The sequence below is a fragment of the Scardinius erythrophthalmus genome, assembly GCF_964197995.2.
Source record: "Scardinius erythrophthalmus genome assembly, chromosome: 9".
Classification (NCBI taxonomy): Eukaryota; Metazoa; Chordata; class Actinopteri; order Cypriniformes; family Leuciscidae; genus Scardinius; species Scardinius erythrophthalmus.
Window position 1 is genome coordinate 15990405 of NC_138229.1, and position 12522 is coordinate 16002926.

General features: G+C 35.7%; 1 protein-coding gene across 1 annotated transcript in view; it reads right to left on the minus strand.

The window, feature by feature from the left end:
* Positions 1 to 12522, minus strand: part of astn1 (astrotactin 1) — a gene marked incomplete at both ends in the record, with an annotated part of 225612 nt that overhangs the window by 118764 nt on the left and 94326 nt on the right. The window contains 2 exons of the mRNA XM_081373616.1: positions 2309 to 2459; positions 9471 to 9608. Coding sequence (XP_081229742.1) covers positions 2309 to 2459; positions 9471 to 9608 — 289 coding nt within the window. The remainder of the gene's footprint in view (positions 1 to 2308; positions 2460 to 9470; positions 9609 to 12522) is intronic.

Here is a 12522-nt window from a genome sequence, read left to right on the forward strand (position 1 = left end):
TCAGTGTATTTCCAAACTAGTGCACTGTTCCTCTCCCCAGGAGTGCTATACATCAGCTAGACAGAGCAGATCGGAACGAGTCCGCTCACGCAGACTGCGATATTAAAACACAGAAGCAGCAGTGGCACTGCTGTCCTCAGACAAGGTGATAATTGATTAGGGGGGGAATGAGGCTCTCTGGGGGGCCCACAGCGAGCTCTTATGATTGGACAGATTGAAGCATCATTTTTATAGCTTCAGTCATCTGTTAATTACAAAACATCGAGCTATGGGCTCAACAGAAGGGAGTGTTCTTATTATGAGGAGCAGGATGAATTTAGAGTTGAAATTTCTGCGAAATATTGAGGAGGCCATAACATCTGTTTCATTAGCGTTAGGTTTAGGGCTGTCCATCCAGCCTTACTTGAAGGAAATTTCAGTGCTAGCAAGGTAGCAATAGAATATATGAAAATAGATGCAAGACATAAGAGATTAATCAATCACATTTCACATTTCAGTATGCAAATACATGTAAGAAAGAAGGCCCAGTAGAATTCAGTGTTACACCTCATCATATTCATCATAAATCCATCCTTACAATTTAGCCTACATCTCACGAGTACAACACAGAAGACACAGAAACTCATTAAATTACTGTTCAATATAATCTACAATTGTGATTCAAGTGTAATTTTATTTTTATAAATAGATTTACATAAATAAGAGCTCTACATGTTGAGCCCACTGAAAATATCATCAAACAATACAAACTGCTATGTATATTATTATATTATAATTTGACCTGCCCATCCTTATTTTTGCTGCTATGATTTCCCCCCATAGAATACAAAGAAGCATGGTGACCACATTCAAGTTTAGTTGCAATTTTGACTGATTTATTAAAATATTATGGTTATATGTGGTCAGGATTTGAACACTAAACATAAACTAGACTACACTAATTTAAAGAACTACCATGTTGTTAAAACAAAACCATTTTTAGTAGCTTTGAATGAAAGCATCTGCTAAATGATTAAATGTTTATGCAAAACAAAACAGAAAGATGCTTGACACCCATTGTCACTCAGGATTGAGAGGCTTCACTGAAAATCCAATCAATGCAAATATCTCTCAAATTAAACAACACGATGAACAGGAACAGATATCCAATGAGGCTCGCGTTGAACACGCACCTGAACAAATCCTGATTCGCATGTTTATAAACATGAGCAGGAGATCATGAAGGAAGTGAGTGTCAGAAAGATGGATGAGACACAGCACTTTTCATAAACCCTGGCTGAAACAATCCTCCCATCAGCAAGGCCAGCCAAACGCACTTATCATGGCGCGTGCCAGAATGAGAAATCAAGCACTTTAAGCATACCTCAGCCAGATGGTGAGTGAAATCAGAGACCCTGGCTCATTTCATGGCTGCTTAACAGCCACAAGTGAGGAAGAGAGTGAGTGTGATGTAAAAGAAAAAGAAATGGAAGAAACAAATACGATTTTCCATGGTAAGTGAAACAAACTCCTTCGGCAGACAAGAAAGGCCTAAATTATAAAAGTAAATGCTTTTTATAGAAATTGAGTACAAGAGGGTGTTCTTTCTTCACATTTGCAGAAACATTGTGAAGTTTATGATGGTACAGGCGTAGAAATGGCTCATTTTATCTCTGTTTTGAGGCTATGACAGTTTGTAAACAAGTAAACAGGGAAAGCATCAAACGAGAGATAAGAAGAGGGCTGGAAGTGACAGGAAAAGAGATGCATTTGTAATTCCAAAGGGTGACATACAGACAAGGGAACAACTCAAATAACACAGGCTACCAGTTTAACATTTTTTATTTTATATATATTATGATCACAACTTGTAATAACTGCTTAATGAGGTCATTGTTTCTGCCCTGACGTTAGCGAACTGCATGATTTGTATTATTTTTGAATTGTACATTTCTGACATATGGACATTACTTGGGCACAGTCACCTCCGATAACCAAGTACTCTAAATTGTAATGAAGACGCATGCATTTTCTGTAAAGGTGCTTTGAAGCGATATGTATTGTAAAAAGCGCTATGCAAATTTTTTTTTATAATTTAATTAGTTGTTTAATCATCATCGATAAAAAATTACAATTAAAATAATAATACGGGATAAGAGCTTCTTACCATTGGAGCATTTGTAATATGAGCATGAAAATAATATGGACTTTTTCAATCTATCAAAATTATGCATATATGTCTTTGAATTAATGAATTAATTCTCTGCAATAAATGTAACTAATTATTTAACATAACATAATTCGTTTCATTAGTTTCAAGACAACTCACCACGCAGCCAGTGGAGTCCAGCTTGCGATCAGAGATGCAACGGAAATTTCGGCTGCAGCCTCCGTTGTCTTTTGAACAGTCTCGCACAGGCCCAAAAGAGTCGAGCAGCACCTCCAGACTGTCGAAGGACGAAGAAATCATCAGCTCCTCCCTGATAGACAATGATGCAGAGAAAACTCAGTTAGTAATGGCAGGTTAATTATACAGCAAACTACCTCTAGCATCTTTAGCCATCATTAGGAAAATACATAATTACATTCTGATTGTTATTATGTTATATTTACTTTATAGAATACACAGAAAATTGCCTACACAGGTCAAGAACTGGATATTAAAGAGGCAAGTAATGTGAAGTAGAAAATAACTATTCTTTGTCTCTTATACGCTACCATAAATCCAGTTAAAGGGAAAAGTTGTACAGAGCAGCAAAAGTAAACACCACCACTGATGGCTAAACCTTGAACAAATGAACTCCATTGCTCTGACCTTGGTTTCAGCTATGTGGCTGGAAAATTGCATTGGGTGATGTTTTTCCTCCCTTTCCTAGAGCACTTGAAACATCCAAATATTTATCATTACTATGAAATATGAATGGGCAGTGGTCATGATGAAGGAGCAAACCAGTGACCTTTTATTGTCTAATATATTTTAAGAGTGTGAAATCACCAGGCTGTGGAGTGCTGTGATAAATGGATTCATAGTTCTGCCACTGTGATTTCAGTTTCAAGACAGAAATACTGCCTTTATGTTCCAAGTTGTTTTTTTACTATTTTTCTGTTATGAAGTGTCATGGAGACATGGTCTGTCAGTGTTTAAAAATGATGTAAATGACAATCAAATAAGTGCATGTATAAATACAAAACCAATTCTTTTAATTTTCATGACAGTTTTCCGAATGTAGTATTTAAGTGTCTATTGGTACTGCAGATAGTTTGCTTAATTCTTCAGAATCACAAAATAAAGCTGTACTAAAATGTATCATTATAATGTGACAGATTGAAATGACTTTGTTAAAAATAAAGATGGGAATAAATGTGTCCTGCTAAAAAAAGATCAACGAACATTTGATTCCTTATAATATGACTTACCATGTTTAAAAAAAAAAAAAATGAATAAAAAAATCATACCGTATTTGTCTATGATATATTGCAGCCGAAGAATAATTGAGATTTATTTTTTCATGTAACAGCATTAGCAGCACAGTTAACAATATTCACTGGGGATTCTCAGTGAATGCCCACCTTAATTAATAAAGAACATTGTGGTTCTCACCTCAGGTTCCCACTCCCACCAATCTTAGTTAAATACTAGGAGTACCAGGGAAAGCAGACCTTTTAAAGCCATGATATTATGGTTGTAAGGGGAAGATGTTATCGTAATAAGGCAGAATATATAATGACTCCCGTTCAACAGTAATGAGGGCACTTTGAACAAATTGAGACAAATCTACCTCTGTGAACAAAGCATCTCAATTGGCAGGGCTTAGAACAGAAAGTCTGTGGAAGCTCTAATTAGTAGCTTAACTCCAAATACAAAGCAAGTATTTTCAGACTAGACACTGGAAAACTGTAGCCTGCTCTTTTCAACAGCGGCAAGAAGTAATTAAAATGAACCTTCACTTAAGACTATGATAAAGAAGGCCATCCAAGTAATAGAAGATTCACTCTGAAACAAATGTGATACATAATACTTTTTTAATCAAAAGCTAAGACACTAATCAGTCATTATCTCTGTTATTGTTCTAAAGCTTTCATTGTTAGTGGAGACGTTAGCCACAACTATGCATATTATTATTATTATTATTATTAACAACAATAATACAAATAATAACATGAAACGGTTACACTATATTTTAAGGTGTCATTGTTACAGTGTAATTCTATATTTAAGTACTGAGTAATATTAAGCAACTACATGTACTTACTATAGGGTTAGGGTAGGATTAGGATTTGGTTGAGGGTTAGTTGCATGTAATTGCATAATTTACTGTTATTACTATGGTAAGTACATGTAACATATGTAACAAGAAGAATAAAGTGTTACCCATAAAAATGATAATAATAGTTGTTAGATATGTCACTCCGGTCTGTTTATTCTTGGTTGGGTGACAGAGCTCCGACAATTCTTTCTTTCTTGTCATTGTGAGTGTGCCGTTCCGATCACTCGGACCGTATGCTCTTCTGTCCACGTGAGTTGTTTTGTGTGCGGAGCATGGTGTGCGGATCCCGGCACTTCAGTCTAGTTTGCTTTTGGTTCTGTGTCAGGGTTTGGACATTCATTCTCTGTGCGCTCTGTCTTCTTGTGCGAGCATGTGGTTTGGAGATCGCTTAGGCTGTACGCTCTTCTGACCATGTGTGAAGTTGTGTTCTTTGTAGCATGCGGCTTGTGTTTTTCATTGGCTGCGGGCTTTCATGTTGTCATCCCAGCAAACAATAGCCGTCATTTCACCATTTAGGTTAACTATAGACTCGATATAGTCCGGCTATGAGTGACCCACTTCTAGACAAAATAACCATGAATTTGGTTACGTGTCGTTTTTGCCAAAATAACTTGCGAGATGTATGATATTCCATCATGTAAGCAAAGTAAATAGTGATTACAAGGTGTTCACTAATTTGACTTCTTTGTTATCTAATTGATGACTAGTCTATTTTTGGGCTATGGTTTAGACTAGACTAGTAAATTTTCACTGACGGCCCAATTTTGTCTTGGTTTAGCCTAGACGTCTGGGCTGTGTTTGGACACGTCTTGTGCAAACACGGTGCTTCTCATTAGCTGTTCTCATTAGCGGGGTTTTTTTTTTTTTGTTTTGTTTTTTAAGCACATGGCTTGTGGTTGTGTTCACTGGCTTGTCATGTTTGTTTCTTTGTGTCATGTGCTCTCCTGTCTATTGTCTCCACCCCACCCATCTTATTATCTGATTATTGGTTCAGTTGCCCCTCCTGTCTCCCTCTTTACCTGTCTTGTTTGATCCCTATTTATTCTCCTTGTGTTTGCAGTCCTGTGCCAAATTGTCGTCGAATGTACCTCTTGTGTCCTGCTTTGCCTGATCCTGTTTGCCTTGCCCAATCCTACCTTGTCCAGTTGCCAGTCATGTTTTCCACCATGGGGGAGTTTTTGTTTGTTTTTTGTTTTTATTTTTGAAATAAATAAAAGCCAATCTCAGCATCACTGAGTCCTCACCTCATCCTTTAACCCACACCTGACACTTAGAGTAACAAGGGGTCAGCATAACTGCTTTTGGATAACAGCTCAATAAACAAAAAGTTAATATTGAGTAACATTTTAGACAATATAGCCAGTTACTTTCTTTTTTCTCTTTTATCATAATTTTTCCCCAAAACTACACCATAGCAGGGCCCTTTGAATGAATCGGTTGAGTGAATAATTCAATGATTAATTTGTGCCAACAGTAAATGATTCAGTGTTATTTAAAAGATAATTTCAGAGAATGATTCAATGACACTCATTAAAACCCACCCATCACTTCTTTCATTCCTGAAAGAGTAATTGAGCGCATTTACTGTACATGCACATTCTTAACCCGAATAGGCTTAATATGCGGACAATGCATGTGGTCGCATAAACAAGTTAACCCATTTTCCTTTATCAGCGTTAAGGTCATAAACAGCTTAAGCATAAACAGATAGACAGCAAGATTTTTGCTTAGATTTCACCCATCATGTAAACACATTAACCTGTGTTCTGTGGGCTAACTGAAGTTGTGCATGTGTGATATGTGAAAGGAAAGCATCCTTACAGTGGATTTAACCGTAGGATACTTGCATTGCCGGGTTATTGGTTCGGATGTAAACAGGAACAGCGGGTTATTTGAATAAGCAGATTTTTGGGAATTATCAGTGTTTTGTTGCACATGTAAACATGCTCATTTGTATGAATCTTAACTCATTGTCTGGTATGACTATTGTAACCTCTAAAAAAGTCACTGAAAAATGACCTCCATTAGCCAGACTGATATTCTGTCATTTTAATTTTAATAAATACATTTTAATCTAGAGAGCACAATTCATCTGCAATGCTGCTGCGGACCCCCTATGATCACGGACTGAAGAATCCTGCTATAACATAAAGGCAATGAGGTGCCAAACATCTACAGTACTTGATAGACACCAATACAGAATCTACACTGTATTCTCTCTAAACTGATTGTTCTGTGCAGTTCCAAGATTGCTTTTCCTTGGATCAGATTATGCTGCTGGGAGAAGAAGCAGTGTACTGGTTCACTTGCACAACAGTAGCGAAATGTGTTTGCTGTGCTTGAAATGAACAAATATTTACCGTGTGATGTACGACGTCGACAGCAATGCTAATTTTCCAAATAAGCAGGCTCTGACTAGTGCTGGCAATTGCAGTCCACAGACATTCAAATTATAATAAAAAATATGTTATTATCCTAATATTTAGTTCTCTAAGCAATAATTACAGCTTTAACAGTGGTCAAAGATGATCAGTGCAAGTAATGATATAATTTCCCTCAGCCTTTCACAAGTAGACTATGCCAAGTCAAAAAATTCTAGACTAAATTCCATCCAATGAGCCAGCACAGTTGTTTTTTCTTCAATAGAGATAATGACACCCCTATGGGTTTATAAACAGTACTACAACCGATTCAAATAGTCTTTAAATAGGGATTTACTTAGAAATCGTAATTCATCATTTACTCACTAATGTCATCCCAAACCTGTAGGACTTCTTTGGAACAGAAATTGTAATATTTTGAAGAATGTTTCAAATGTCTTTGTACAAAACAGCATTGGACATCAATGATTTTAATGTGTGGGCAAAAAAAAAAAAAAAAATCTTCTTTGGTAATCTGCAGTACAGAAGAAAGTACAGGTTTGGAACAAGATGACTAAATTTTTTAGTGATCTATCCTTTTAAAGATCAGGCATATGTTATCTCTACGACGAATGTTCAGCATAACATGGTAAGTTTTACTTCAAAATATTCCAGTGCTCTCACTCGGAATTGAGGCAATACTCAATATGCCCGGGCCAAGGGACCGCATGGCCTGCCAAATTCTCTACAGTGGACCCCGTGAAGCTAGCCACTCTGCGGGAGATCAGTAGGACACACTTAGAGGACCTTTTTAAAAGGAATAAAAATTGAGATAGAGGGAAGAAACCATATCCACCATGTACTTATATGGTGTACTGTATGTACATGGTACATGTACGTATATAACTAAATAAAACCTTCATGAGAAAATATGAGTTGGAAAGACAATAACAGACAAATTAACAGCCATGGATACAAATTAATCTTGTGTGTACAGTATGTTAAGTGTGTGTGTGTGTGTGTGTGTGTGTGTGTGTGTGTGTGTGTGTGTGTGTGTGTGTGTGTGTGTGTGTGTGTGTGTGTGTGTGTGTGTGTGTGTGTGTGTGTGTGTGTGTGTGTGTGTGTGTGTTTTAAGGACAGTGAGTTAATTAGAGACAGAAATGACTAACTATATCTGACTTTAACAGTTAGGCCTCTTCTAATTAACATCAGACAGTGACATTTATATATTTTTTCTTTCTGAGGAGCACTCTTTATAGGTTATTTCCAACTTTATTTTTTTCTTATGAACAAAACCATATCTATAATTGAATTTTCAAAAGTAACTTTTCCATTTTACTGCCTTTAAGGCCCTGAACACTGAAATATTTAAAACCTACTTTAAGCACCAGCTACCATGATAATTTAGTGTGAGACTAATCACAAGATTAATCAATTTTGGGTAAAAAACAAATTAATCAAATCAGCATATGCCCTTTGGCAATGCATGCAAAGCCCCCTGCAAGGTCTGGATAATGTCAAGCTACATCAATTTTGAGGATTTAAAAAAAAAAAAAAAAGGAAAAACCTCATTTGGTTGGAAACTTTAATCAGCTGCAGTTCAATAAAGAGGCTCAGTGGAATCCATTATCAATAAACCATCCTTATATTTGACAAATCACAAGATGTACCATACTTCTCACAAGGCTAAATGAAATCAATAGGTGCTAAAATTCACTACAGAAATGAGGAATCTCAACAGGATATCTGAAGAAATATACAACTAAAAAGTAAGGATGTAGGTCTCGACTCGAAGTGTTTTAGAGCCTTATTTAACTTGCAAAGTCTCAAACTGTATCCACATAATGACTTTTGTAAACGACATTGAAAGCACAAAGGCTACTTAAAAGTCTGCAACCACAGGCACTGAACAGGCATGTTGCTGTAATTTACTGTAATTATCCAGTCAACCTAAAGACACCCAAGACATCATAGATCAGTAATTGTCCTTGTGGTTTTCTAAAGAGGTTTTTTTTGTTGTTGTAAAGTTTAGTTAAACTTTAACAAGAGTGAAACCAGTGTTTTCAAGCAAGTGCATGTAATGTCTGAGAAAAAAACCCATATTTAAATATCATTATCTTTGACAATTCATTGTGAAATATGGCATGAAGAAATGATATAAAAGAAAATACACATGGTTCAACTTTAATTTGGTGATATTTTTAGTCAATAGCATCCAAAGAGAAAGAAGTGACCCTTTGCTCAGCTCTGCCTACCTCGGTTACTGTTGCTCTCAGAAAAACTTCATTGAACATCCCATTATCATAGGAATCAACTAGAAATGTTCATGAACGGTGCAGTTTTCAAACTGCATAAAGTGGTAAAAATCTAAACAATATTGTGACAATACAGTTTTTTTGACAGTTAATCACACTAATGTTTCTACAACACATGCACTGTGTTAAATACAGAATTAACTCTTTAGTTACTTTCTGCTCTATTTTGACCTGAACCAATACATAAATCAATTGTAACAAATGTAGGTGTTCTTAATGATGTTATGCCTGTTCACTTGGAATTGAGGGGGTGACAGATCCACAGAATTAACTTCTCAAGATTTATTGAAAAATGTGTAAAATTTCCATAAAATTCACTTTCTAAACACCATGGACTTTCAAAGCCTTATATTAAAAAGTTAAAGCGCATGTATGATAAAATAGAGGAAGGCAACAGTTGGTAACAATTTCAGAGCTAATGATCAATTGTATAGCACATTAGGGAGGCTGCTCAAGTTTTTACATTTTATTTAGGAACTAATGCATTTTTATGTGACACTCTTCAGCTATTCTTCTTTGAAACTCAGATTGAAAATGTCATCTCCTACCTGACATCCACTGCGTCCTCCATGACAGTCATATCTGTCTTACACTTGGCAGAAGGGTTGATGGCCAGCTCAGCGGGAGGAATGACAAAGCTTTTGCTAAGTGGCAGCCACATGCCTTCTCCAAGAGTATATGTGAATCTGAAACACAAAAAGGCACAGTGAATATTTCGACCTGTACTTCTACATTGTGAGACAAGAAAATCAGCAAAAAAATCAGCATTTGGATGACATAGTTTTACAATTCTTTTTCTTTTCTTTTTTTATTTAAAGAAAAATAAAGAAAATGTGCTTTTCTCGTGGGGATCCCTGGAGATTAAATTGAAATTCTGGGAATCTAAAAATAGTGGTGTCCAGGGTAATAACGAACGACACATTTTCAGACTGAAAAAAAGAGACAGGTTATTGTTTATATTTAGTGAATGATTTCTGCCAAGAAAAAAAAAAAAAAAAAAAAAACATACATCCCCATAAGAGACTCCCACGTGTAAAGTATGTAAAGACATTTATTTACTTGGTTTATTGTATCCGCCTCTGCACAGTTGCGCAGGGGTTTAACAAATAATGTGTTCTTACTGGTCCATCTAAAGGTTTTTTTAGGTTGTATTCTTAAGTTGACCAAAAAAAAAAAAAAAAAAAAAAAAAATAGCTTCCTAATTCCCGCATATAACAGCATTTCCAGTTTGACCCTCACTCTAAACAGTAGCACATTTTAAAACTTGAGTCATTACTGGAATGGTTATCTGACCTCGAAACCCCCCTTTGTTTTACTGCTGAGAGACGTCCAGGCAGATAAGATCAAATCGTGGGCGGATATTCATAGAGGACTACAAAAAAAACAACAACAACTGAGCAATGTAAAATAATGCCCAGAACAGAAGGTCCAAAGAGTTTGTAGGAGTAATTGAAAACTGGCACATCTACAAGCTAGCTCTCTTTTACTTCACTTCAATTCACTTTGAAGTCCTGAGGTTTCAACTTAGTGTCATAACATTCAATCAATAAATGCAGTTCTGTCCAGAACTGACTTGCATACAATAGAAAAAGTGTCTAAGACACGAGTATGAACATGCTTTTATTCTCTCTGAAAACGTGCGTTCAAAATAGCCAGGATGTGCTTGAATGATTCATTGATTCATTCACTCGCTGATTCATTCCTTCATTCATTTGCTTTTCCCCTGTAAAATCTATCATTGATGAACCTAATGAACCCCATGCACCTCAGGAAGTCTGTACATATATGAGCTAAACAATCACCTCAGTAATTATATTTGCATAAGATGCATTATGCCAGCAAAATACTGTATGATTACAAAATTGGAAGCTCTTTTAGTTTTCCAGTATTATGCATGTGTAGATGTGATTTACAACTACACTGTAAGAATAAAATGGTATTTTATCAAGCATACAGGGCTTTTGAGTCACACATAGCCAAATAAGAATTGTGAATCATTTTGAATCCAGATAAAAACACTTGTTAGACTGACAATAATCACCCTAATGTTGTCCAAACTGCTAACCGTTTTATAATTAATTATGTTGCTGATTTGCTAAGGGTTTGCCAGCTCCCAGCACATATTGCGGCATGCATTAATTATGTGGTTACTCTTATAGGAATATTGTTTTACTCTGTGCTGGCTTTATTTATGCAGGTGCTGTTGTTGTTGTACATATACATACTATTTAGAAGATGTTTCTGAAAGAACTCTCTTTTTGAAGAGAGTTTCTGAAAGATGCTCACTAAGGATGCATGTATTTGATCAAAAATACAGAAACACAGTAATAAGGTGAAATACTGTAAAAATATAAAAAGACTGTTTACTATTTTAATACATTTTTTAAATGTAATGTATTACAGTGATAGCAAATCTGAATTTTCAGCATCCATTACTCTGTCACATGATTCTTCCTAAATCATTCTAATATGCTGAACCTTATTATTAACATTGTGCTGTTTACATTTTTGCTGTGCTACATTTAAGATACATTTTTCAAGAGTTCAAGAGAATAGCATTTCTTGTTTACATTTGTCTTTAAATATTTTATCAAATTTAAATGTCTTCATGGTTACTTGTGATCAATTTCTACCTTGCTGAAATCAGGTAAATATTTCTTTCAAAAAAGTATCAAACAAGAATAATACTAAGTAAACAGACCATGAATTAACTTCTAAAAAAAAAGAAAAGCAACTATAATCCTCAGATTACCCTCCTCTTGTGTACTATGAATGGAACTGTCCGACTGCTGCTGTTTAAAACGCAATAAATTGTTTTTCTTGATTACAGTTCAGTCTATTAAACTTGCATCTTTTCCTATGTTTGAATAAATAAACCACTGCCAGCAGGCTAATTTATTTATTTACCTAGGTTCAAATGCAGGTTCTTCAATTATAGCAATCTGCACTCTCACTGTGCATACAGAGCTGTACTAGCATCTGCAAACTGATGATAAAAGTAGTTGAAGGAATCTCATTATCTGTTTTCTCTAGTGAGACTGGGGATCTCCATATTCCCCTATAATTTATTAATACAGAAGCTGGGGAAAGCAAAATATAAACAATCAATTAATCAACTGACTTATTTCATTTACATTTAAAACATCACAGACATCAATGCACCAACAGAATATTCTTAGTTGAAATCATAACTTAAAGGGGACCAAGTATGGCCCTTTTTTTTTTTTTTTTTACAAAAAATGTATATAAGTCTCAGGTGTCCCCAGAATGTGTCAGAATATGCCCCTTTTTTAAATATTTTTTTTATTATATATAAGTCTTAGGTGTCCCCAGAATGTGCCTGTGAAGTTTGAGCTCAAAATACCCCCCAGATTATTTACTATACCATTGTGAAAATGGCCATTTTGAGTGTAAAGGCCTGTTCACACCGGGATGAATTTCCCGCGCGATATTCGCCGACGTTTAACGCCTCGTGACTAAACAAAGGGCGCCAATGTGAGTGTGCACACCGACGCAAAAAACGCCACGCGTAAAAGCGTCATTTTTTAAAAAACGCCTCAGGTTAGTTTTTTTGGTTTGACGCGCCACGCTTTTGCTCAC